The sequence below is a fragment of the Canis lupus genome, chromosome 1 (genome assembly GCF_048164855.1).
Source record: "Canis lupus baileyi chromosome 1, mCanLup2.hap1, whole genome shotgun sequence".
Taxonomy (NCBI): domain Eukaryota; kingdom Metazoa; phylum Chordata; class Mammalia; order Carnivora; family Canidae; genus Canis; species Canis lupus.
In genome coordinates, this window is record NC_132838.1 from 106,943,901 (window position 1) to 106,971,636 (window position 27,736).

General features: G+C 49.6%; 1 protein-coding gene across 8 annotated transcripts in view; it reads right to left on the reverse strand.

Moving 5' to 3' along the window:
* Positions 1-27,083, reverse strand: part of MYH14 (myosin heavy chain 14) — a 101,887-nt gene extending 74,804 nt beyond the window's left edge. For 4 of the 8 annotated variants that reach the window (XM_072770421.1, XM_072770374.1, XM_072770398.1 and 1 more), the window contains exons 1-3: positions 26,945-27,083; positions 7,827-8,237; positions 3,483-3,639 (exon numbers count right to left, since the gene is read on the reverse strand). In XM_072770421.1, the coding sequence (XP_072626522.1) occupies positions 3,483-3,639; positions 7,827-8,237; positions 26,945-27,028 (652 nt within the window). In that variant the 5' untranslated portion in view covers positions 27,029-27,083. Of the gene's footprint in view, positions 1-3,482; positions 3,640-7,826; positions 8,238-10,359; positions 10,498-11,311; positions 11,458-12,917; positions 13,035-26,944 lie in introns of those variants that run through there. The other 4 variants (XM_072770392.1, XM_072770410.1, XM_072770384.1 and 1 more) reach the window with 4 other exon arrangements.
* Positions 27,084-27,736: the final 653 nt, after the last annotated feature.

Here is a 27,736-nt window from a genome sequence, read left to right on the forward strand (position 1 = left end):
CAACAGAATGTAATGCATTCAACAAACTTCAATCCGAGCCCCTACTGTGTGCCACCTCATGCTGGGTACGTGAGATGCAAAGACAAAAGAGCAATGTCCTGGACCCCAAGGCTCAGCCTCTGATGGAAAACAGGCCACAACAACATAGTGACAGTGGTTGGTGGTCCGGGGGGGATCTCTGCCCAGCAGAGGGCACAGCATGGTTCCCACCGTCTCCCCAAGCACTCGCCCTGCATCTGACGTGACTGACAGCCTCCTAAGTGCCAGGCACCTACAACAGTGGGAACTGGCAAAGTCCCTGTCCTCATGGAGCTTCTGCTCAAGTCAGGGGGATACAAAGCACATACGTAAAACCACAGATGATTTGACAGTAGGTAGTGTCTGCAGACATTCTGGTTGTTGCAACCGGGAGATCCTTACAAGGGTCTACTGAGTAGAGCTCAGGGAGGCTGCCAAACATCTTACAACATATGAGATGCCCCTATATAAAGAATCATCCAGCCCCAAATGCCAATAAAGCCAGGATTAAGGGCAGCCCGGGTGGCTCATCGGTTAGTGCTGCCTTTGGTCCAGGGCATGATCCTGGAGTCCTGGGATCAAGTCCCACATCGGGCTCCCTTCATGGAGCCTGCTTCTCCCTCTGCCTGTGTCTCTGCCTCTCTTTCCCTCCCTCTCTCTCTCTGCATATCTCTCATAAATAAATAAATAAAATATTTAAAAAAAAAAAAAAGCCAGAATTAAGAAGCCCTGGTTAACATAGTAAGAAGACTGAGGGGTGGAGGGCCAGGAAGGCTTCCCAGAAGAGGTGTTTCAGCTCAGCCCTAAAAGATGAGGAAGTAGAGAAAGAGCATTCCAGGCAGAGGATACAGCCAGTGCAAAGGCCCTGTGGCGAGACCAAGTTGGAGATGTCAGAGAAACAGAAAGGACGCCAGAGAGGCTGGGGGACAGGGCAGAGCTAGACATTGTGCAGATGGGTTTGGAGGCCATGATTAAAAGATCTGGATAGTTTTGGGGACACCTAGGTGGCTCAGTTGGTTAAGTGTGCAACTAGATTTTGGTTCAGGTCATGATCTTGAGGTTGTGAGATTGAGCCCCATGTCAGGCTCCATGCTCACCAGGGAGTCTGTGTGAGAGTTTCTCTCTGTCTCTCTCTTTCTCTTTCTCTCTCTCTCTCTCCCCCTCTGCCCTGCCCCTCCCCCACCTCAAATAAATAAATCTTTTAAAAAAAATCTGGACAGAAAAAAAAATAAAAATAAAAAATAAAAAATCTGGACAGTTTTTAAATGGGGCAGGAGGCCTCCAGGTGGTTTTAAGCCCAAGGGAGAGCCAGATGGTTTGGGAGCCATATGGACGTGGGTTCAAGGCCCAGCACCCCCTCTGTCTTGCTGTGTGACCTTGGGCCTGTCTCTGAGATATTCTGTGCCTCAGTTTCTCCATCTCAAAAACAGAGCTCAAACAGCCTTATAGGGCTGTAGTCAGAACTCAGAGAATGTCCAAAAAAGTTTTTATATACTATAATGCTGTTTTGTGGCCTGTTTGGTGTTAAAGGCTGAGCCCTGGGGTGAAGCCCTCTTGCATCTTGGAATCTCTCACATCCAGCATCAAGTGGCACATAGTATGGATTCAAATTGTAGCTGGTTGAATGAATCACATTCTGTTTAGCTGAGGTTCATCATCTCCATTTTACACTTGAGAAAACAGACTCAGAGAGGGACAGCTGCTGTGCCAGCATCACACAGCAAGCAAGAAGCTGAGCTGGGGTGGAGCAGGTGAGTCACAACAGCAAAACCCACAACACCCAGCCCAGGGTGAGGATGTAACACACAATGTGACCTAAATACAGGGAGGCGGAGGTTGGGGGCTCTGGGTTCAAGTCCCATCTCAGCCACCCACCCACCAGTATGACTGTAGACAATGTCTGCACTACTCTGTGCCTCAGTTTCCCCATCTGGAAACCAGGGATAATGAGCACATCTACTTTACGAGGTCACTCATTCTGAGATTAAACACGTCAATTCATGAAAAGTGCTTGGCACAGAGTAGCCACTCATCTCAGCTTTATCGTACATTATTTATTCTTAAGGTATAGTAATTAATATATAATAATGGCTAAAAATTATTGCAGAAATAAGTATATAACAAATTAGATTATGTAACCGAAGGAAATAAGTGTGACCAATGATCAAATATAAATTCATAATGTGAATATAAAAACGTTGCCTATAAATGTGTTCTACTACACAATGCAGGTGTATGATATATTGGATATTATACCAGTGGTTCTCGAACCTGGGGCCAGCATTAGGATCTCCAGAGGGAGCCCGGGGAGCTTGTAAAACCCCCAGGGTTTCTCTGACTTAGCAGGTCTGGAGTGGGGCCCAGGTTCACATTTCTGACAAGTTCCCAGGGATGCTGATGCTCACCACCCTCTGAGAACCGCTGCATTATGCAATATAAATGCATCATTAGAACCCACAATAGGGGTGCCTGGGCAGTTCAGTGGTTGAGCATCTGCCTTTGGCTCAGGCCGTGATCCCAGGGTCCTGAGATCTAGTCCCACATGAGCTCCCTGCAGGGAGCCTGCTTCTCCCTCTCCCTATGTCTCTGCCTCTCTCTCTGTGTCTCTCATGAATAAATAACATTTTTTAAAATTTTTATTTATTTATGATAGTCACAGAGAGAGAGAGGCAGAGACATAGGCAGAGGGAGAAGCAGGCTCCATGCACCGAGAGCCCGATGTGGGATTCGATCCCAGGTCTCCAGGATCGCGCCCTGGGCCAAAGGCAGGCGCTAAACCGCTGCACCACCCAGGGATCCCTAAATAACATTTTTTAAAAAAGAACCTACAAAAAAAAAAAAAAAAAAAAAAAAAGAACCTACAATAGAGCTATAGCATATGATCTGTGATAGAAGTGTAATACATACCATATAAATATGTTGCTGCATACTATTATATATCATATGATGGTAAGACATGCATTTTTAAATATTTAATATGCATTTTAATATAAACAAAATATTAAAATATATATCTAATAATTTATAGCAATTAGATCATATGTAGTAGATGTGAATTATGTAATTTTGTCTGGACATTCTTGTGCAACCCGCCTAGCTATACACAGTGACCCCACATTGCCCATCATCTAAGGGACTGATTAATTCCATGACAATGTGGATCATGTCAACAACATAAATGTTGAATGAATGAACACGAGGAATTACTGTCTCAAAAGAAAATTTTGTAGAAGCAATGGCTCCCAAATGATACTGTTGAGAGAAGAGGTGAACACAAAGGCAAAATGGGGCCTGACTGGTAGGACCCAGAGCTTGTCCACCCAGCCCTATATTTGTGCTTCCTCCTGCCCCATGAAGAAGACTCAGAGAGTCTGAAATCCTTTATCGTCATCTTATCATGACCCTCCAGGCTGCCCCTCCCCACCCCAAAGAGACATATCCAGCAGTCCCAGCGCCACACTCACCCTGGAGCATGCTTCGGTAGGCCCCCTCGGTCACCGCATACACGTGGGGTGGCACTTCATGGCGCTTCTTGCCCCGGTACATCTCCACAATGGCCTCTGTATAGATGGGAAGCTGCTTGTACGGATTGATGACCACACAGAAAAGGCCAGAGTACGTCTGCAGTGGGCAAGAAAAAAGAGGGCCTCAGCTGGCTGTCTGAGGTCCAGAGGGTAGCATGGGACTGCTGTGTACAGCTGGGCAGGTTGTGCACTGCACAACAACATCCATCAAAGTGGCTGCCATTCATATCATGACAACGTAGACTTGACCATTTGTTACAAAGACTTTCAGGCTGATGGTAAAAGAGAATCTATTGAAATTGCACAAATGTGCTATAAGGATAAGAATTCACCCTGATAGAGAACGCGGCCTTTGCAGCAAGCCAGACTTGGGTCACAGCCCATTACAACCTGAACACGCATACACATAAAATGACCCTGTGCAAGCTCATCTGCTGCAGCACTCTTTATAATGGCAGAAGTCTGGAAATGACCTGCAGGCATGTTCTTACAATGGATTCCTATGATACTTGCAGTGTACGGATCTGGAATTCTTTCCAAAGCATTATTGAATACAGAAAACAAGGTGAGGACTGTTTGCGCTGAATGAGGCGGAAGAGGAATATTTGTATGTATTTGCTTGAATGTACAGAAGATATCTTCAGAAGATATCACAGTATCTGCTGCTGAAATATGACAGGAACAAATCTGTAGTTTCTACCGAAAAAGAGTCACAGGCCCTGCTTACACTCCTACTGGAGAAAATGCTACATTTCAGGATCAAACTGTGAAAATAAAGATGCCATTTTTCTTGCATCCAAATTTACAGACTCCCTGAATTCACCCTCACACCTGATGGGCCCGGGCTCAGGACCCTGGCACAGGTGAAGAGCCCTTCCAGCTCACACGGAGCATCAGGTAGATGGGAGGCACTCAAGCCACAGAGACAGGAGGATCGCTAGAGAGCTAGTTGCCCACCCAGCTAAGCCAACCCAGAGAGCTAACCGGCTCAGCTAGCTGGAACTGGCTAGTGAAACTAGCCAAAGAGTTAGAGGCTTACTGGCTTCACTAGTTAACTATTAAACCACTGGGCTATGCAGCCAGCTAGCCAGCTACTTGGTGGGTTAGTAGCAGGACTGCTTTAAGCTCCCCAGACAGCTGGCGCTTCTCAAGCAGAGCAGGGTGTGGCCACCACAGGCTGCCCAGCTCCCAGGTGCCAACCTTTTAACGGTGGGAGGGTGGGTGGCCGGGCCAGGAGCAGAACAACCGGTTTGCTGGGTGTCTGCCCTCCCTGCCTCGAAGAGCTGCTCCCAGGAGCTCCTGGCTGGCAGAGGGTGGGGCAGCCGGACCACATTCCCTGGGAGGGTATCTCATGGCTGCTGGCGCCCCGGCCCCCACTCCTGGCTGGTGGGGGAACCCACTCCCCAAGCCACCCTCCCACCTCAGCCCCCTTGTTGCCAGGACGACACCCCCTCCCCCCCACCGCCCAATGGCAACCTGAGCTGGCTGCCAAGGCCAGGGTGCAAAGGGCAGAGGCTGGTGCACGCAGAAAGGGTTGGGGACACCTGAGTGGAGGGGGCATAGCTGGGGACACCCAGTTGGAAGGGTCTGGAGCAGCTGCCCAGCCCAGCGACTCTCTCCACAGTCTCGGTTTCCTCCCCACCTCATTACAGAGGCTGTGGGGATTAAGGGAGATAATGAATAAAAACCAGCCAGCCCAAGGCGGGGCCCTTAAAAGGTACTCCAAGTATGGGACCTGAGACTCTCCTTTTACCCATCCCAACTGGGCACTAAAAGCTCGCTCAGGCTTCAAAGCCACATGAGCCTGGGTTTCCAGTTGGTGTGTGACTCGCACCAGGGATCTGCCCTCACTGAGCCTCAGTCCCCCGCCCCGGAAAATGGGCTTTTGACCCTGACCACCTAGAAAGATTCTGAGTGAGCTGCCACAGTGCACCTTCTGGTGCCTCCCAGGGCTGGGAGCACAGTGTGTGCTCAACAAGACGGGTTCCCCTCCTGCCCAAAGCATCCAGGCAAAGGGACCAAGACACCAGGCCAAATAGCACATTGACGGCAGAAACTGGGTTTCTTTCTACTTTCCACTGGGCAATGCTGCCTTCCCCCATCACCAGTCAGCCAGTCCAACAAATGTTTCTAAAGCACACAAGCAGGGTGGAGCCGGATCACATCTCTAATATCTTCTGGCTGGTGGCTCGAGCAAGCACCCTCGAGCTTTCTGGATCTCGCTTTCTCATCAGATGGTGACGGACAGGAACAGCACTTCCACATAGGGTGGCTGGGAACCGTCATGTTGCACGTATGGGGCAGGCAAGGGCCCTGGAACATGGTGCGTGCTTAACACGAGATGTTAACTACTGCTGGGCCAATGGCTTCACCACCCCAAGGTGGAGGAATAGGGTTAGGATTGAGGGGGGGGTGTCAGCAAGATCACACCAGGAAATTCAGGACAGCACCCGACAGAGAAAGCAGGCACTCACTAAGTACTAAAGATTATTATTAAGACCCAATTAGCTTCCCATCTAGTCTTCTGGAATCTTCCATCGCACTTCCATTTGTGAGATCCCGGGGAGTGGCTTGGGCAGAGGTCTCTTTCCCAGGGCTTGCAAAAAAAGCAAGCGAGAACTCAGCAGGGGCCAGTGCAGCCTGGGGAGTGTGCCAATCGCATCCAGGGTCAGACAGCCCTCGATTCCAATCCCACAACCGCCTCCTCCAGTTGAGGGGCCCCGAGCCAGCCACTGGTTCTCACAGCCTTGGTGTCCTCCTTCCCAAAAGGCAGTCAGACTTCACAAAAATATCCTGAGCTTGTGATCTGCAACCCTTAACAGAGTGGCAATTATTGGGGCCACTTTATTTATTTTTAAATTGGTACATCTCATCATTGATTTCAATGTTCTTTTAGTACTCCCATAAAAGTTTTGTCATTTTTTTTCCAAATATAAAATATAAAACTAGTACTTTTCTTTTGAGGGTGTTAGCAAGAAATTTTTCTTGGTGAGGGAGCCAGCTCGAGGTGGTGAGACCCCAGCCCTCTAAGCTTGCTGTTTCGAGTACCACTCTGAGGCCACCTGTCTGGGTTCAAATCCCACCCTGACTCCTTCCTATCTGTGTGAGCCAGGACCCAAGTCACTTGACATTCCTGAACATCAGGTGATAACAGTCTCCAGCCCAGAGGTGCGCTGATAACCCACACTCAGCACTTAGAACAGTACTTGGCACACGGTAAGTGCTCAATAAATATTTGCTCACTACCATTATTATTATTTTTCGTTATTATTGTCTACATTCTTTGTCAATCCCTTTAATCCTGTTTGCACTAATAACGCTCTGGCTGCCCATTAGAACCACCCTGGAAGCTTATTAAAAATACCATTGTCCACGTCACAGCCCCAGAAATCTGTTTTAACGGGTAGGGTGGGGCCCGGGAGCTAATATGTTAAAAAAAAATCCCCCAGGTGATTCTAACTCGCAAAGACGGGCTTGTGAACCACTGCCTTCCCTATTCTACTTGTTTGCTGTAAAGATTAAATAATGCAAGAGATCCTAAATGCTCAATAGGCACGACATCACTGTAGTCAACCTCACTAGCATCAATCCCGTCTTTATCTTGAAAGATGCCACAGCAGATGGATGGCACCTACAGCCAGATCACCCAGGTCCACCATGACCCACTGGGTAAACTCAGTCAAGGAACTTGGCCTTTCTGTGCCTCCGGGTTTTTTCCAATCTGTAAAATGGGTACAAAATGCTTTATAATTGAGAAAGTGTATAAAAACAATATATTTACAAGTGCCTAGTGTCTGCTTAATAAATGTCCCTGTTTATTGTTACGAAACCTCTCCGGGACTCAGTTTCCTTTTAGATTAAACGAGGCTAATCACAGGCTCTACTCTGTGTAAAGTGAGAGGAAGTGAACTAATACATGGAAGGCATTTGGCACAGAGCCTGGCGAGCAGTTTTCCACACTCGGTGGTTGTTATTAATTATTATGGCAGACCCATATCTCTTTCTCAAAACCCTCTGGATGTGTCCTATTTGGAAATCTGGGATTTTTTTACACTTTAGGGAAAATAATAAGGTGCACAGCATCTACAGTATAATATTCTGGGATAGCCCTCAATGGGGCCCAAGGCAGTTCGGGCAACCCAATAATCTATAATTTGGCAACTAAGTGTAGGAACGGTCCCATGACCCGGGATACAAAGTAGAGAATGTCTGAGGCCACTCAAGGTGGGCACAGACCCCCAGCTCCCCACTCCTGGCCATGGCCTCCGGGGCACCACCACTCACATAGATGAGGCCCGAGTAGTACCGCTCACGGAGGTTGTGCAGCACCGAGGCCTCGTTGAGGCAGGTGAGCTCCGCCATGTCCTCGGCCTTGCTGAACTTGGGCGGGTTCATGCGCTGGATTTGGTCCCGCGGCAGCCGCAGCCGCCGCCCGCTCTCGGCCAGCTCCACTTCGGCCTCCTCCTCGCCCTCGTGCCGCAGCGCCGCCGCCTCGAACCCGTGTAGCTCCGAAGGCACCCACACCAGGCGCCGCGCCGTCCACTCCACCTGCGGCGAGGTGCCTGCGCCCCCGGGCGCGCCCCCCATGCCTGGCCCACTGGGCGTGAACAGGTAGGGCTGGGCGGCCTCCGGCACCGGGCTGGGCCTGGGGGCCACCTTCCGCCCAGGCACCGACAAGGTCGCTGCGGCCATGGTCTGCAAGGGGAGAGAAGGGTGCAGGTCAGGTGGGGCTCTGTCCCCAGCCCAGATCCCCCTCATCAGTCCCCACAGCTTTTCTTCGCCAGACCTCTTTTGACACATCTGCAAAATGGGCCCATGGATCTCCTTTACTAATTTCACTCATTCATTCATTCATTCATTCATTCATTCATTCAATAATTCTCTAATAAGCCTGGCCCAGCCAGGCAAGGCACTGGCCATGCATCCAAGAACAAGCCAGCAAAAAACCCCTGCCTACGAACACATTTACCTGCCAGCCCAGTGCTGCCAGCATGGGAACCACTGCCCCACACAGCTACTGAGCACTTGAAATGGAGAGTCCAAACTGAGATGGGCTTCTAAGCACCACACCAGATTTCAAAAGACTTCGTACAACAAAAAACTCATTAGTATTTTTTTATATGTGATGATTGATACATGCCAATGATAGTTATTTTGAATATGCTGGGTTCAATAAAATATATCATTAACATTAACAACATTTGTTCCTTTTGAGTTTTTTCCACTTTTACTGTGGCATTTTAAATTACACATTTGGCTTGCGTTATATTTCTACTGGATAGCGCTGCTGTCATCCCAGGAGCCAGATAAAAAGATAAATAAGTAAATTATATAGTATGTTAAACGTGATAAATGCCAAGGAGAAAAATAAAGGAGGGGGCAGGGGATGTTAGGATTGAGGGGTGCTGCAATTTTAATTGGGGTGGCCAGGGCAGGCTTCTCTGATGTGGTATTTGAATAAAGACTTGAGGGAGATGAAGGGAGTGAGCCATGGGAATGTTGAGAGGTAAAGCATTCCAGGCTGAGAGAGCAGCCAGTGCAAAGGCCCTGAGGCAGGAATGTGCCCCCATGTCCAAGGCATCGTGAGGTGGTAGGTGAAGTTAGATTGGAGACCAAGAGGGCCAGACTGGGCCATGATGAGGATGTCAAGCTCTGAGATGTGAGCCCTAGGAAGGTGTCAGTCTAATTTCTGTCACTCAGGTTCCTTGACCATTTCCAGTCTACCCCACAACTGCAGAACAAAACACTCCAATCTCATGCCTTAGTTATCAGTTTGTTCCTTCCCTGCAACCCAGCTTCCTTTTCTTTATGATGGGGAGAACAGCCCCCATTCATTTACTTCCGCATTCATCCAACATTCCACAGGGCTGTTCAGATACCAGCCTCTGCCTAGAGTGATTCTGGGGACCCAGAGATGCTTCAGAGGGGGCCTTGCCTTGAGGCGCTCCTGGTCTGGGGGTGACCAGCTGGGGTCTCAGCTGGCCACAGCCCAGTGTGACCAATGTGCTGGAATGGAGACACTGGGTGAGCGAGAATGTGCTAGACCCCTCCGCACCCTCAAAGGGCCCACAGACCAGCAGTGAACAGACCACAGCGATTCCAGGGCAGTCTGAGTGCCTTCAGGAAGAACACAACCCCGTCCCTCATTGTGCCCTGTTGCCAAAGAGTCTGTCTCTATTCTCTCCCTGCACCTCAGAGTCCTCCTCACTGCCCCACCACACCAGGCACAGGAAGGCCTGGATATTCGCCGCCTCTACCCCAATGTTTCTGCCTCTGCCCTCCAGGGCCCCCACCTCCAATATACGCCCGGAGAGGTCCCTCCAAACACCCACCTCCCCTTGAGGCCTCCCCACATTGGTCCCATCGGGCCCTTGCCTTTCACTCAGAGCCTCTCCCACCTGGAAACTCAGCTCCAGACCACACCTCCCACCTCCACCCAGACCCCCAACATAGACCCCCAAACTGGCAGCCTTGATCCTGGGGGTGTGGTGCTCTCAGGACTCACACGAATGGCCCCAGCCCTCAAGCAGCAAAGTTCCAATCCCCCCCAGTCCCCAGGTCCCCAAGTGCCAATGCTAAGCCCCGGCCTCCAGTGTGGCACTGATCCACCCAGAGCCAAGCCCCATCGCTGGGACTTTGCCCCAACCCTCACTCCACCCCACCCACTCCCCCCACCCCTCCAGCCCTGGACCTTTGACCAGGAAAGGTTTGAGAATTTTTGCAATCATCTGGTCCTCTGCCTCCCCTCCCTAGGGCCAGGAGTCTGGACCCCCAATCCCTCCTCCCTTGGACCCATGAGCCCAGAGGGCTCTCTCACCTCACTGCAGCCAGGCTAGAGGTGAGGATGATGGCACATCCAAAGCCTGAGGACTGACCACAGGCCTGACAGGGAGGGCCTGCAGGCCTCTGCTCCAAATGGCTGAGCCCCTCCAGCAGCCCCGCCCTCCTTAGCCGGCAGGAACACCTCTGCCGGGGCTCATTACCGTCACCAGGGCAGGTGCTTTCACCTGCCCTGGGAGGGGCAGAGGCTGCTGGGCTGGAAAAGAAAAAGGAGCCAGGGATCCGCCCCTGGGGCAGGGGCCGGGCCCTTGGCATCCAGCCCTCTGACCTCAGCCTAGTGCTAGTATTCAAGAGTCCCCTCCATGGCCAGACCCGGAAATCTGGGCCCCAGCACCTCCTCCCTCAGACCCAGGAGTGGGAGCCCCCAGCCCTTCCTCCCTCAGACCCAGGAGTGGGAGTTCCTAGCCCTCTCCTTCCTCAGACCAGGGAGTCCTGTCCCCAGCCCCCTCACCCCCTAGACTCAGCAGTCCAGGTGCCCAGGTCCCTCCTCCCTCAGACCTAGGCCTCCAGCCGCTCCCCACTCAGACCCAGGAATCCAAGCCCCCAGCCCCCTCCTCCCTCAGACTCAGGAGTGGGAGCCCCTAGCCCTTCCTCCCTCAGACTCAGGAGTGGGAGGCCCCAGCCCCCTCCTCCCCCAGGACCAGGAGTCCAGACCCACAGCCCCTCCTCCCCCAGGACCAGGAGTCCAGGCCCCCAGCCCCTCCTCTCCCAGAACAAGGTGTCCAGGCCCACAAACCCAGTGTCTTGGACCCAGTGCCTTTCTCCCTCAAGACCTAGGAGTCCAGGCTACCAGTGCTGTCCTCACTCAGACCTGGGGTTCCTGGCCCCCAGCTCCCCTATTCAGATCCAGGAATCTGAGCGCCCAACCCCCATTTTCCCGAGACCCAAGCGTCCAGCCGCCCCCTCAACCCTCGAATCTTCGGAGCTACCTGGGGCCGCCGGCCAGCGCGGGGATCGGGAAGATGGGGAGGGGGCACGGGAATGCCCTGGCCGCTTGAGCTCTCAGGTGCGACTACCTCCGCGGTCCAGCGCGGGGCGGGGCCACGTCGCGTCACCCGGAGGGAGCCCGGCTCTGATGTCACCCAGCACCTGCTGGGCTCGGGGAAGGGGGCGGGTCCTGGAGCTGCAGGGCCCTGGACCGGGGATGGAGAGGGGGGCGGGTGGGCGGAGATGAGTCTGATGCCGGGTGGGCCGCGGCCGCAGCTGCAGCACCAGGCGCCCCTCCTCCTCCCGGCAGGCAAACGTCAAGGACCTGCGTGGCGCAGAGGGCTGAGGACTCCGAGAGTTCGAATCCCGCTCAAGCTTTCTGGGCTTCCCTCTTCTCTCCGTGAATTGCGGCCAAGGAAATAAATAAGATAATTTGGGAGAAATTGCCCCCCCCAGCCAGTGCTTAAACAAGCAGCGCCTCACGACATCATTTAATCTTTCTGAGTCTCAGTTTCCCCAACCCCGAAACGGGACACCACAATCCACAAGGAATACTAGGAGTACCAAAGAAGACCACAAAGTGTTATTCTGGCCTCCGGAGCTTCAGTCTTCTGGGTGGAATGAGGACTAAGTACTGGTAAGCGCACCTACTCTGTGCCAGTGTTTTTCTGATCCTAGAACAGCATTCTGGGTTTGAATGTATAGAATGATCTCAAAAACCAATGTGATAGGGACGAGCAGCATCTGCATTTGTTCAACGTGGAAAGTAAGGCATGAAGAGGGGAGGTAATGGGCTGACGGCCACACGGTCAAGAGGGAGAGCTGCGATTCTAAAGACGGATTTAGGGAGAACCGGTACTGGGTCCTCAAAGGGATCAATTTCCTCTTCCTCGTTGCTTAACTCTCTCGAACCTGCCTCTCCATCTAAGCCATAGGGACCACAGCCTTCCTTAGGGAGCTACTAGGAGATTAAAAAGGGTTAAGGGACCCAGTGCACAGCTGGTCTCCAAAGTGTTATTCTCAACCCCGTCTCCCTGCAGTCACCGCCTCTGTCCAGCCGCAGTGTTCCCCTCTCTGTAAAATGGGTACAATATAACCTTAAGTGAACACAAACTATTTAGTGGTAAAAATAAAAGCGACCGAATACACGTTAAGCGCTCAAATATGCCTTTCCCTACCCCTCGTCCTCTGCCAGTCCTGACCCCTGTCTCCAGTCTGCGATTTTTACACGTGAGAACAGAGACACTTATCCGGGGGCGGAGGACTGAAGGCGATGACTCAGGTATTACAGCGTCTAAGGTCCCAAAGCAGGCCTCAGTTTCCCCGTCTGCGGAATGGGCCCGGGGCCTCCAGCGAGGACCTCGACCCGGCCTTACACACAGTTGGAACTGAGTTGGGGAGAGGTGGGGGAATGTAGACGCCCCGCCCCCCCGCCCCCCTCCCCGCCGCCGTCCCGCTGCGCGCCCAAGGTGAGGAGCCGCGTCACCGTCTCTCCCCCGCCGCCCGCGCCGGCCTTCGGGGCCCCTATCCGAAGCCCCTAGGCTCCGGCCTCCCCGGGCCCAGTCCCGCTCCGCCGCCTCCGGCGGGCAGCGGGCCCCGGGCACTCACCGGCTTCCAGGGCCGTCCCGAGGCTTCGGCCTGGGGAGAAAGAGGGGCGGGCCCGTCAGGAAAGCCCCGCCCGTACGAGCGCAGCAGGGGCCAATCGGCGCCCGCTGCGACAAGCTACGGCCCCGCCCGTGGGGGACGCGCCCGCCAATCAAGAGGAGCGGCTGGTGGACCGGACCAATCAGAAGTTGTCGGAGTGTGCCAGCCGTGGGAAAAGAACGGCTCCGGAGTGCGGAGCCAGGCGGCGCGGTCGTGGGCAGGACCCAGGCCTGACGGGCAGGGGAGGCGTCCAATGGCGAGCTTTGGGGGGCGGCCGGGGGCGGGAGGCCCAAGGGACACGGGTGAATGCGCCGCTTTGTGCGCGAGGCATGAATGAGGGCCTTTGTGAGGGCCGGCGTGGGGGGGGCGGCTGGAGGCCGGAATGCCTGGGTCCCCCGGGAGCCGGCGGGCAGGAGAGGCAGAAGAGAGAATTCACTTTTGTCGAACGCCGGCCGCGTACCAGGCACTCTCCCAGACTCTCACCCACCGCGGAGGTGTGGGCGATGCCGTCAGTAATAATAATGATCATTTATTGAGTGCCCGATGGATGCCAGGAGCTGTGCTAAGCGCTTTACCTGCATGATCTCATTTAATCCTTACAACTACCCCTTGGAATTAAGATCTTCATCTTCTAGATGAGGTAAACCCAAGCTTAGAAAAAGGGCGTTAATTGTCGAAAGTCATGGAGCTGGCAAGTGGCAGAGCAAGGACTCGGATCCCGCCAAATCCGACTTCAGAGCTTGTGCTCTTAACCACCACATACACCCAAACGGTGGTTAATGCTGCCCAATTCTCAGATGTGAAAACTGAGGCTCAGGGAGAGGCAGATGACTTCCCAAGGTCACAGAGCAAAAGTCCCACTGAACCCAGAGATGGAACCCACTCTGAAGCTACTCTGTTGCTGGGCAGCCCTGCATCATTGTTTTTTGAGCTGTGTCTCCATTTTACAGGTGTACACTGAACTCCAGGAGGAGTGAGCAGCTGGGGTGGCGGCAGGGGGCTGCTTGTGAATCAAGTTCCAGCTAGTATGCTAGCCTGGCTCTGCTGTTCAACAGCTGTGTGGGCTTGGGCCAGTTGGACTTTTTTGAAATTCCATTGATTTCTGCATCTGTAAAAGGAGGTGATGATCTCCCTTTCTCCACTCTTGTTCCCCCACCAGCCACACACACACACACACACACACTGTCTACTGCTGGTAGGATCCTGTCAAACTCTATTACGACAGTATCCCTCCTCTGCCCAGAAACTTGTGCTTCATGGCTCCTTCTCCATAAAAGCCAAAGTTCACACTATGGCCCACAAGGCTGTGTGATGTGTTCCCTGGGGCCCTGTCTGATCTCATCTCCCTCTCTTTTTCCTGTCACTCCTCTCCAGACACACTGGCCTCCTGGGTGTTCCTAAATTCCACAAACACTTCCCATGCATGGTCCTGCCTCAGGGCCTTTGCATTCACTGTTTCTTCTATCAGGAATCCTCCTCCCTCCTGGTTCTGCATGGCTGTCTGCCTTTCACATTGCCAGGTCTCCTCCAATGTCACCTGCTCCTGAAAGCCTGTCCCAACTATTCTATATAAACTGATTCCCTTCATCACTTTCTCCCCTGACCTTGCTTTGTTTTTCGTTGTAGCACTGGAAATATTTATATGTTTATCTGTTTATCATCTGTCTCCTCACTAGAATATAAGTCCCAAGAGGGCAAGGGTCTTTGTTTTGTTCAGTGCTGGATCCTCAGGGCCTGACACACAGTAGGTGTTCCATAAGTTTTTGTTTAATCAATAGTAAGAAATCCTTGCATTGTGTGAATGAAATGAGTTAATTCATGCAAAGAACTTAGTGTGGACCTGGCACTGGGAAGAGGCTGAATAAACAATGATTATTATTACAGTTGTTATTTGGTGCTCTACAAACCCTTCTGATAGTATGAAGGAGAGAAACAACAGAGAATCTACCTTAAGGGAAAGAAGTCAGAGAAAGGGAATGGTTGACAGGTAAGAGACAGAGAATACAGACACAGGTGAAGAGAGATGGAATTGGGGTGGGGGCAGACACGGGTGCAAGCATCCAACTCTCAACTCATTTGCTTGGCAATGGCAAAGGGCAAATGTTAGTCCTTGCGGGCAAGAAGCTTTGAGGTTGCCGTAGCCACAGCCCACCTCTTTGCAGATAGTGAAAGTGAGTTCCAGGGAGGGGAGAACTTTTCCGAGGGCACCTGAAGTGATAATACAGTTCACAAGTATGGGGCCTGAAACATGCCCATCATTATCCCAGTGCATCCTCATGCCAGCCCTATGAGGTTGGCACTGTCATTACCCCCACTTTACAGGCCAGCAACATGCCTAGGGTCCCTTTGCTGCGTCCGGTGGCAGATCTGGGTTTAGATTGCAGGAGATCAGACCTGTGAGTCTATGCCGTTAACCAAGAGAGCTGCGGCCCCTGTTATCTGGCTGAAGTGTTCTCCATGGAAGTCTCCTGCAGTAAAGACAACGGGAGCTGCTATTTATTGAGTAGCAACTGTGTGCTGGACATTGTGCCCATTATGTGTATTAACTCACTGGATTCTCTCAACAATTTGATGAGATGGATACCTTCATTATCCCCACTTGACCGATAGAAAAATAAGGCTAAAACAGATGAAACTCCATGTACGTGAGGGCACCAGGGAAGAGTGTGTGAACTGGGACACAACAGAAATTCAAACAGGAGGGGCACCTGGGTGGTTAAGCGTCTGCCTTTGGCTCAGGTTGTGATCCCGAGGTCCTGGCATCAAGTCTCACATCAGGTTCCCCGCAGGGAGCCTGCTTCTCCCTCTGCCTATGTCTCTGCCTCTCTCTGTGTGTCTCTCATGAATAAATAAATAAAATATTAAAAAAAAAAACTCAAACAGGAAAGAAGGCTGCGGCACTCCCATTCTAACCATATTCTACCTGGCAACTAGTGATGTCATCATTCCCACCAAGGTTCTAAACTGGAGATATCATTATTTCTGCCCAATCTATAGGGTAACTGATGCCATTACTGACTGGTAATATTGAGCTTCCTTTTGCTGAGGACATTCTATGAGCTGGATGTCTGTGCTAAACACTTTAATAGTTGGTGATAGATATTTAGCACTTACTATGTGCCAGGCACAGTACTAAGCTCTTTATGTGTATTAAATTTTACGTGGTAGGTACTAGTGTTATATCCATTTTACAGATGAGGACACTGACAGAAGGCTGTCCAAGGATGTGGACAGCTAGAAAGCATCAAAGCTCAGATTTAAGCCCAGGCAGTCTGGCCCAAAGCTTGGAATGTGGATCACTATATGAAACCACCAGAGAGTGGCTGAGACCCAGGAAACCAATTCAGAACCTCTATCTGTCCTCCATTTCAAGTCGGCACAGAGGGTCCTTAGGATAAAGACCCAAACTCATTCCCTTGACGGTCAAGGCATCTCCACCACGCATCCATCTCTTCACCCCAGCACTGGGATTGTCCCCATTAAGCTGTGAACTCAGAGCTGTCAGTGGCCAGATCTGACTCTGTGGGTGTAGCATAAGCTGTGATAGAGAGGAAACTCAAAATGGGGGTTATGGAATATTGAGATGGATGTATCAAGGGAAAAAGGAAATGGGGATACGGGAGCATTCTGAGTTCCCAGAAGAAGAGAAGGATTTCTGCCAGTTGGCACAGACCTCATTATTCTTAATCCACAATCACCTTGTCCTGCAGAATCTGAGTAATAGGCAGCACAGGTGTGGGATAAAAGCCATCAGGAAGCTAAGTTCATGGACCAAAAGAAAATGTTGGAGCTGAAAGGGGAGGAGACAGAAGAACCAGGGAGGGGATTGCTCTTTGGAAGAGAATCTGGGAGGATTTTTTTTTTTAATGATTTAGCAATCACTACATCCAATGTGAGGCCTGAATCACAACCCCAAGATCAAGAGTCACATGCTCTACTGACTGAACCAGAAAAATAAATTAGAGGGAGCAGCTCCCATGCCTGGAGAGGTAGGGGTTTTACTTTGTGTTAAACTTAAGCTTTAATTTTTTAAAGATTGTATTTTTTTAATTAATTTATTTATTTATGATAGTCACACACACAGAGAGAGAGAGAGGCAGAGACATAGGCAGAGGGAGAAGCAGGCTCCATGCACCAGGAGCCCAACATGGGATTCGATTCCGGGTCTCCAGGATCGCGCCCTGGGCCAAAGGCAGGCGCCAAACCGCTGCACCACCCAGGGATCCCTAAAGATTGTATTTATTCATGAGAGACACAGAGACACAGGCAGAGGGAGAAGCAAGCTCCCTGTGGGGAGCCTGATGCAGGACTCAGTCCCTGGACCCCGGAATCACAACCTGAGCCAAAGGCAGATGCTCAACCATTGAGCTACCCAGGCACTCTAAAACTTTCTTATTTTTTAAAAAAAAATATTTTATTGGGATCCCTGAGTGGCGCAGCGGTTTGGTGCCTGCCTTTGGCCGAGGGCGCGATCCTGGAGACCCGGGATCGAATCCCACGTTGGGCTCCCGGTGCATGGAGCCTGCTTCTCCCTCGGCCTATGTCTCTGCCTCTCTCTCTGTCTCTCTATGACTATCATAAATAAATAAAAATTGAAAAAAAATATTAAAAAAAAATATTTTATTTATTTACATAGAGAGAGCAAGGAGGTGGGGTGGAGGGAAAAAGAGAGTCTCGAGCAGACTCCCCACTGAGCACAGAGCCAAAAGTGGGACTTGATCTCACAACCCTGAAATCACCACCTGAGCTGAAATGAAGAATCAAGGTATCCCAAGCCTTAATAGAGAACATGAAATGGACAAAGAACATGCTAAGTTTCACTGTGGGCCCTGACTGTAATCCTTCCTGGGCATTTTCTCTCTGTGGTGAAGATTTGAATGGTTCTAGTATTTTATTTTTGGTTGCTGGGCTGTTGTTTTCCTGCATGTGACTCAGAGTTGGAACTGGCTCTGAGACAAGAGCATGTTGGCGGCATCTTGAGGGTCACAGATGAATGACGGTTCAGTTCTGCGCCAGCAAATATTTATTGAATGCCTACTACGTGCCAGACCTGTTTTAAAACCAGGGGTCAGCACACTTTTTCTGGAAAGAGCCAGACGGTAAATATTTTCAGCTTTGAGGGCCACATGGTCTCTGCTGTAACACGCCGCTTGCCCTTACGGCAGGTAAAGAGCCATAGATAAAATGTAAATGATGTGGCTGTGTTTCCCTAAACCCTTGCTTACACACACACACACAGGAGGTGGGAGGGTCTGATCTGTGGGCCGTAGTTTTCAGACCACTTCTGGAAACTGAGATGGAGGTTACAGAGACATAATCCCAGCCCTCACAGAACTCAGATCTTAATCTACTCCTACAGGCAGGTGGAGGGAAACTGCTCACACCGTAGTTAAATCCTGTCTTTCCTCCTCTCAGAGTCCACCCCTGGAACCAGTCTCACTCAGTTAAAGCAAAGTCCTCACCAGGGCCCCATAGGCTCTCCACCATGTAGCCCCCTTTGTTCCCTCTTTGACCTCATCTCCTGCCATCTCTCCATTGCTTCCTCCATGTGCTCCAGACGCACCACACTCTGCCCTACCTCAGGTCCTTTGCATATGCCATTCTCTACTGGCATCCTCTTCTCCTGGGTAACCATTTGGCCCCCTCATCTCTTTCTAGTCTTTGCTCAGATATCACCTCCTCCATGAGTGCTTCTCTGAGCACCTTTTCCCCTGGACTCCCAATACCCCTCACTTGCTCAGCCTTTAAAATTTTTTTTCTTTCTACAGCACTCAGCATCCTACAACCTGCCAGTAGTTTGCTTATTACATTCATTATTTATTGTCCGATGCCCCCAACAAGAATGTCACCTCCATGTTGGTGTGGAATTTTGTCTGTCTGTCCTCTGCCATGTTCCCAATGCCTAAAACACAGGAGAGCCTGGGACACAGGAGACACTCAACACACTCTTGCTGAAGGAATGAATGTGTTCCAGTGGTAGAAACAGACCAAACAAGTGAACATATGATTATAGAGCATATTGGCAAATCAGGGTAAGTGCTAGGAAGAAAAAGTCGAAGAGAGTAAGAGAAGGCAGTCACCTGGGCTGTTATTTTAGCAAGGGAGTCAGGGAAGGCTTCTTGAGGAGATGACATTTGGAGTAGAAGGATGATATGACAGTTGGTACTCTGACTAATTGAATGAATGGATGGGTGTGTAACTGAAGGAATAAATGAACAACTGCATGAGTGGATCAATAAATGGATCAGTGAGGAAATGGATGACTGGATGGAAGAATAAACGAATGAATGGAGTATATACACAATGAATAAATAAGTGGGCAGATGGATGGAAGAATCAAGTAATGCATAAATGGATCGACAGATGAATGAATGGATGGCTGGACAGACACATGAATGGATAAATGGTCTTTTATGCCCCCGTACCTTTTCACATGCTATACACCCTGCTCCTTATTTCCTCTCTGTCTCTCCACCCCAAGAACTCTAGGCCAACTTTCCAAGGCTCAGTCTGTACTGGGTGTTAAAATCTTTTAACACAGTCAGGACACCTGGGTGGCTCAATCAGTTGAGCATCTGACTCTTGGTTTCAGCTCAGGTCATGATCTCAGGATTGTGAGCTCAAGTTCCATGCTCCATGTTCAACAGAGTCTGTTTGAAGATTCTCTTCCTCTGCCCCTCCTCCCCCACTTCTCTCATAAATAAATAAATAAATTGTAATTTTTTAAAAAGATTTTATTTATTTACTCATGAGAGACATGGAGAGAGAGAGAGAGACATAAGGGAGAGGGAGAAGCAGGCTCCTTGAGGGGAGCCCGATGCGGGACCTGATCCCAGGACTCTGGGATCATGACCTGAGCCAAAAGCAGATGCTCAACCACTGAGCCACCCAGGTTCCCCAATAAATAAATCTTCAAAAAAAAAAAAAAAAAAAAAAGACCCGCTAGTCTCACTCTACTCCCACCCTATGCCCGGCCACCATATCCTCTCCCTTGTATTGATGCTCTGATGACACTAGATTGGAACAATCTGTCTGCTGGTACCTTTACAGACCAGCAGCCCCTCTAGGGCTAGGCCTGACTCCAAGTCATGCCTGTGTTCCCAGTATACCCAGAACCCCACTGGTACATGGGATGGGAAGGGTCTCCAGAGACGAATGCTGTGCATGTGTGTGAGGCATCAAGTCTAGAGGCAGATGACTCTGACAACATCGCTGTCTGTGGGGGGTGTGCAGATTGGAGTGCGGGGCTTGGGTATGTAGGGTGTCTCTGAGTTAAGGGCCTGCAATGAGGCAGGTCTGCATCTCTTGCATCTCGCCTAGTCCTCAAGACATCCAGAGTCCAGAATCAGGAGACTCCTCCATGCTGTGTGATCTTGGGCAAGTCCCTTTCCCTCTCTGGGCTTCAGCAAATGTAGGGAATCAGACCAGCCATTTCAAGGCCTTTGTTCAGTACCGACCTTCTAGGAGTCCTTCACCCACTCTCTTCCTTCTGTTGCTGTCCTGATCACCCCAGACTTTATCCTTCTCTGCCTCCTCTACCAGCTTGGAGCCTTTAGAGGACAAGTCTTAGGTTTGAGCAACATTCCTCATACCAGTAGCTCCACAAAGGGTCAGAGTCTGACTCACTGGGTCCCTGGGATCTCCCAGCACAGGATCTGGAACACAGGATGCCTCACAGAAAGATTGTTGGCTAAGAAAAATGAATGGATGTATGACCTGTCACCTGGTGAGTTCCTACTCATATTTCAAACCCCAACTTGAAAATTCCCTCTGAGAAGACTTCTCTGACTCCTCCTGGCTGGCCAGATAGCAACTAATTAACATTTTAACTAACAATTAATATTTTTATGATACTTGTTATATCCTAGGCATCCCAAATGCTCTCTTATGCATATAGGTTGCATTGTTTAACTCCCAACAAGCATCTAGAGTCAGATTTGATTATTTCTTTTTTTTTAGATTTTTTTTTTAATTCATGAGAGACACACACACACACACAGAGGCAGAGACACAGACAGAGGGAGAAGCAGGCTCCATGCCAGGAGCCTGACGCAGGACTCGATCCCGGGACTCCAGGATCACCCCCTGGGCCAAAGGTAGGCGCTAAACCGCTGAGCCACCCAGGGATCCCCTCTCTAGGTGGTGTTGATAAAGCAACTTCACACCTTTAAGGCTACAGGGGCAAGGAAGGGAAGCTGGCCTCTAGCCAACAGCCTGCAAGGAACCGAATCTTGCCAACAACCATGAGAGCGAGCCCGGACACTGACCCTTTCCAGCTGAGCCATGAGATGAGACTGCACTCCCAGCAACACCTTGATTATGGCTTTGTGGGAGTCCCTGAAGCAGAGAATCACTACAGCTATTTTTAAAAACATTATTTTCTCCTCAAGTTGGAGCTACTTTAATTACATAAGATGGGGGGGGATCAAACAATAGGGTAACATTTTGCCTGACCGGCATCCTCCAACTCCATTCCAAACACACATCCCCCTGATAATATTTTGGTGTTTATTCTTCTTAAAAAAAAAAAAACTATGAAATTTCATGTTTCCTGGCCTATAGAAACTATGAGACCACAAATGTGTGTTGCTTTAAATCATGAAGTTTTGTCGGTTGGGGGGAATCACTTGTTATGCACAGATGGAGAACGAAAAGGGTTTGGGTATTAAGCACAGAGAGGTGAAGAAACTTGTCCCTGATCACATAGCTGGGAAGGGGCATAGCTGGGATTTGAACTCAAGCAGTCTAACTCAAAAGTTCATGCACTTGACCATGCTACTCTGATGCTTTTGAAGCCCATCACACTCACAGGACCATTTCAGGCCTCTCTAACCTTTACACACGGACCAGCACTCCTCTCTTGCCCGCCTTATCTGTCTAGAACTCATGTACTCACTGCCAGTCAGGGACACCCCTCCCCAGAGCTCCTGTTCTCCCTCTGGGATTCCATAGCTCTGCCCCTTCTCTGTCACCCTGACACCCCTGGGTCATGCCCATCTGGGACTGGCACTGCCCTGCCCACAAGAATGGGAACTCTGGAAGGCCAGGACTGGGTCTGGTGTAGCATCTTATCCTTGTACTCCCCGATGTGGGGCGAGGTGTGCTAGAGTCTGCAGGAGATCATGGCTTGTTTATGATCAATTTGATCCTTTACCAAGTATGTATCATTTGTGAAAGAAGATGCTAATTATAGCCGCCCTTTATTGGGAGCTTGTATGCGCTGGCACTGGTTTAAATATTTTATACACATGAGCTCATTCGGATCGCACATCACGTCTGTGAGGCAGGCTCCCATCAATGGCCCCATATCGCAGATGAAGAAGTCATGGCTGGGAGAATTTCCAGTGTCACTCCAGCTGTCATTCCAGCTAGGGAATGGGGAGCCTCTCTCTCATCTCATCCTCTCTCTCAGTCCTGAGTAGACTCCCCCAGAGGGGCCCACCCTGATTACCTTGGGGTCACCAGTCCCCACCAGTCTTCAGCTGGGCAGCTTGCTCAGGAGGCAGGATCCTGGGCCCTTCCCCAAAGGTGCCAGTTGAGTAGACCTGGGGGACCCTGGGAATCTGCATGTTTACAGTTCCCAGCTGATCTCGTGGCAGGTGGTTCTAGATCATACTCTAACCAAAACACATGGCATCATCCTGATTCCTCTTTTCTCCTTACCCCCTACATCCAGTCCATCCGTGAATGTTGTCAACTTGACCTTCAAAACAGATCCAACTTGACCCCTTGCTGCCATCACTCTGGTTTAACCAACCCAGCATTGTCTCCTGCCTGGACTATTAGAGTCACCTTCTCTCTGTTCTCCCTGCTTCAGCAACTTGCTTCTCTCAGTCTATTCCCCAAGTCAGCTCATGTCCCTTCTCTTCTCAGAGCCCTCCTGGTGGTTCCTATCACATTCCAAATAAAAGCAAAGTCCTGGGCAGCAACGGTGGTTCAGTGGTTTAGCGCCGCCTTCAGTCCAGGGCATGATCCTGGAGACCCGGAGACTCGATCCCACGTCAGGCTCCCTGAGTGGAGCCTGCTCCTCCCTCTGCCTGTGTCTCTGCCTCTCTCTCTCTCTGTGTCTCATGAATAAATAAGTAAAATATTAAAAAAAAAAAAAGTCCTGGGATGCCTGGGTGGTTCAGTGGTTGAATATCTTCTGCCTTTGGCTCAGAGCATGATCCTGGGGTCCTAGGATAGAGTCCGGCTTTGGGCTCCACTCAGGGAGCGTGGGCTCTCCCTCTGTCTGTGTCTCTGCCTCTCTCTGTGTGTCTCTCATGAATAAATAAATAAATATTTTTTTAAAAATAAAATAAATAAATAAAAATAAAAAACAAAGTCCTTACTATGACTGCAAGACCCAGCAGGATATGGCCCCTTTACATCCCCTCCTTGACCTCATCTCCCACCCCCTCGCCCTACCTCCTTGCTGTTCCTTGAACACACCTGCCATGCTCCTACCTCAGGACCTTTGCACAGGCCATCTCCTTCCCAGAATCCCCATGGCTCTCTCCCTCTATTCATTCAAGTCTTTGTTTAAATGTCACCTTGGCAATGAGATCGTCTCTGACCATTCTGCTTAATAGCATACCAGTCCTCAGGTGGCCCCAATCTCCTTCATCTGCTGTCCTGTTTCTGTTTCCCACAGTACTTTTTACCTTCCAACATATTACATTATTTACTTATTTACTGTGTTTCTTTTTTATCCTCTGTCTTTGACTGCAGAACATCAGGCTACAGGGGGTGGGGACTTCGCTTTGTTTACTGCTCTGGCCTCAGCACCTAACACTTGCCCAGAGTGAGCACTGGTAAATATCTGTTTTGTAATGGAAATAAATCCTTTAAGAAATTCTGCTGGAGGGGTGCCTGGGTGATTCAGGAGTTGAGCATCTGCCTTTGGCTCAGGTCCTGATCCCAGGGTCCCAGGATGGAGTCCTGCATCGGGGTCCCTGCAGGGAGCCTGCTTCTCCCTCTGCCTATGTCTCTGCCTCTCTCTGTGTGTCTCTGATGAATAAAAAAAAAAATCTTTTAAAAAGAGAAAGAAAGAAAAGAAAGAAAGAAAGAAAGAAAGAAAGAAAGAAAGAAAGAAAGAAAGGAAGAAAGAGGGATCCCTGGGTGGCGCAGCGGTTTGGCGCCTGCCTTTGGCCCAGGGCGCGATCCTGGAGACCTGGGATCGAATCCCACATCAGGCTCCTGGTGCATGGAGCCTGCTTCTCCCTCTGCCTATGTCTCTGCCTCTCTCTCTCTCTCTCCGTGACTATCATGAATAAATAAAAAATTTAAAAAAAAAAGATTAAAAAAAAAAAAAGAAAGAAAGAAAGAAGAGAAAGAAAAAGAAAGAAAGAAAGAAGAAAGAAAGAAAGAAAGAAAAGAGAAAGAAAGAAAGAAAGAAAGAAAGAAAAGAGAAAGAAAGAAAGAAAGAAAGAAAGAAAGAAAGAAAGAAAGAAAGAAAAGAGAAAGAAAGAAAGAAAGAAAGAAAGAAAGAAAGAAAGAAAGAAAGAAAGAAAGAAAGAAAGAAAGGAGGAGTGCCTAGCTGGCTCAGTTGAAGAGCACAAGGACTGTTGGTCTCATGGTCCTAAGTTCAAACCCCACAATGGACATAGAGATTACTAAAAATAAATAAATAAACTCAAACCAAAAAAGGAATTCTGCTCGAGCTGGTATGATAATGGGGAACTTCAACTTCCTGGTTACATTTACCTGCTGCTTGCATTTTCTGAAACAATCATCACTACCTTATAACCAGAAAGGGAGAAAAGGCCACTGAAGCTATTTTTAACACATTATTTTCTTTTCGGACTAAAACCATCTTAATTATGCAAGGTAGGAAAAAATCGAGTAAGAGGGTAATATTTCCCTTGACCGGCACCTTCCTTCTCACATCCCCTTCTAGATGGACCCCTCATAATATTTTGGTGCATACTCTTCCAAAAACACGTACTATTTATTAACATCAGGGAGCCACTGCCTGTATTTGTAAATAAAGTTTTATTGGCACACAGCTACGCCCATAGGTTTATGCATCATCCATGGTTGCTTTCACACCACAAGGGCAGAGTTGAGGAGTTATGATAGAGATTGTGGGAGGCTCAAAGCTGTAAACTCTGACTATTAGAGACTTTACGAAGAAATTTGCCAACCAGGTCACCTGGGTGGCTCAGTGGTTGAGCATCTGCCTTTGGCTCAGGGCATGATCCTGGAGTCCTGGGATTGAGTCCTGCATCAGGCTCCCTGCAGGGGAGCCCTTCTCTTCTGCCTGTGTCTCTGCCTCTCTCGGTGTGTCTCTCATGGATAAACAAATAAAATCTTTAAAAAAAAAAAAGTTTGCCAACTTCTGATTTATATAGATAGATAAATATGTTACTGAAAAATATTTCCTATGATTTCTTGTGTTTAGGAAATAGGATCATACTCGATACACTGAACTTACTTTTCTTCTTATTATTATTTTTTTACTTTTCTTATTTAACTATATGTCGTGGGGAACTTTCTGGACCCCTACATTTAACTTCACTTTCATCTTTTTCACACCCACATAGCACTCCAACATCAATCTGTAGCACCCTCCTCCTACTGATGGCACTTTCAGTGGTTTTCCATCATTCACGTTTATAAATGACAATCTAGCGAACATCTTTCTGCCTACTTCCTCATGCTCAGGCACAGATATTGCTGAGTCAGAGTATAAAGCAGCTAAGATTTCAATAAATGTTGCCAAACTGCCACCCACAACAACCCTAGTTTCCTTTTTAGGAAAGAAATGGAAAAAGAAACCAATCCCATCAGGTATTTATTACACGGCTATTCTGCAAAAGGTTCCACCCTTCGGGGAGTTTCACCTGTAATTTCCTGACCCCCGAATACACCGAGGACTTGCTCAGCTCTTTGAGCTGGCTGTTTCTTCTCCGCCCTTGTCTGCCCAGTGAAATGCTGTGAGAGCCTCAAGATCCACCCTAGAGGATCAGAGGAAATTTTGTGACATTAACTATGCACTTACACTATGTCCCAGCAGTCGCATTTCCAAGTACCCACAGGAAGGCATGCACAGGTGACATAAGATGTGTCCAAAGATGGCCAAGGCAGCCTCTGAGCTGGGACTGGAAACATAGACAGGGTCATGGGCCCTGTTACTTGGGGAGTGGGTAAGTAAAAGGGAGGGGGATTCTCCAGTTGTTCTAGAAGCCCCAGATCAGGGTTACATATGGAAATGCAGGAAGATCTCAAAGACGTACTGCTGAGTAGAAAAAGTAAGAACCACACCCGGGTCCTATAGCACAATTTAAGAGATAAAATATATCTTTCCTATCCATGTAGAAGATTTAGTTATACAAAGCAGATGGTCTGGTCTGCAAGCCTGTGTTTACAAGTACCCAATGGGGCATGGATGCAGCCTGTTGGGTTTGTCTAGGAGTGGGGTGGGGGTAGAGGATCAAAGAGAGAGAGAAAAAAGAAGGCAAAACCAGGAATATGATGTAACTCTATGCGCTCAGCTCTACCCCCCGCAAAGGATCCATCTCAGGGGGTCCTCTTCTTGGAAGCCCCCACAGCCTTCCCCAGCCAGAAGCAGTCACATCCACTCTCAGTTCCCACCAGTAAAGACACATTTCCCTAGATTGAGACTCTGCCGCTGTTTCCCCAACCACAGCACATGCCATTTGAGCGCAGGAAACCAAGTCTGTGCCTCAATTTTCCTAAATCCATGAGAAGGATGATGATAATGATAAGAGTATCTACCGTATTGAGTTGCTGGATGGTTCAATCAATTTCTGCCCTGTGCTTAGTGCCATGATTTTGGCACATTGCAAACACTCAATAAATGTTGCCATCAACTATTATCATTATTAATATCGTTGTTATTGTTACAATTGGCTTCTGGACACTGGGAAAGGTACTCCCCCCATGTCTCCTTTTCCAGGAAGCCTTCCATGATTTCTCATAGAACTCTACCCATGCCTGTGGCCCCTCGTGTAAAGCCTCCTCCCCAGGTGTGGGCATTGCCTGCTCACCTGCTGGTCTCTCCCGCTGGGCTGGGAGCTCTTCCAGGACACAGGCCTGAGTCGGTTTGCCTTGGCTTCCCCAGAGCCCAGCATAGCTGCCAGTATCTCTCAGGGCTCCAGAATCATCTGCCCACCTGAATGGAATGCAGGCTGGGAGGGCAGATAAGGCAGGTGTATAATTAACGAATATATGGCAGGCTGTATATGTTAACAGCCTGGTGACAGGGTTAGAAACCATAAATGCTAAGAGCCCCAATCTGGTTTCACCTCACCTCCTGCCTCCTCCCCCTACCACTCCCCTCCCTGTTCCCTGCACTCCAGCCTCCTGGTTGGCACACCTGCCCCAGGACCCACCTCTGAGCCTCAGCCTGGGCCATGCAGGGCCCTCACCTTGGGATGTCCTTCCTGCTCCTTCTTCCATTCGTGCTGTGGCAGGTGATGCAGATGTGCACACGCAGCGCCCACACCTAAGCCTTATGAGCCTGCCTTCCGGTACCTGCCCGCTGCCCCTTCCTGTTCTTCCCTCTGCCATCTAATAAAACCCACAAGCTTTTCCATGGAATCATTTTTTTTTAAGTCAGGCATATTGAGGTATAATCCATATGCAAATATGTAATTATATCACAGACACATATATTATTTTTCTAGGCAAGGTAAAATTCACCCTTTCTAGCGCACAGTTCTTTGGGTTCTGACAAATGCAGACAGACGATCAAGATGCAGGCCTAATCCATCAGCCCTGAAATTCTCTCATGATGTTTGCCCTGTTGCTGAGGTCCACGAGCAGCACAGCACTCAATA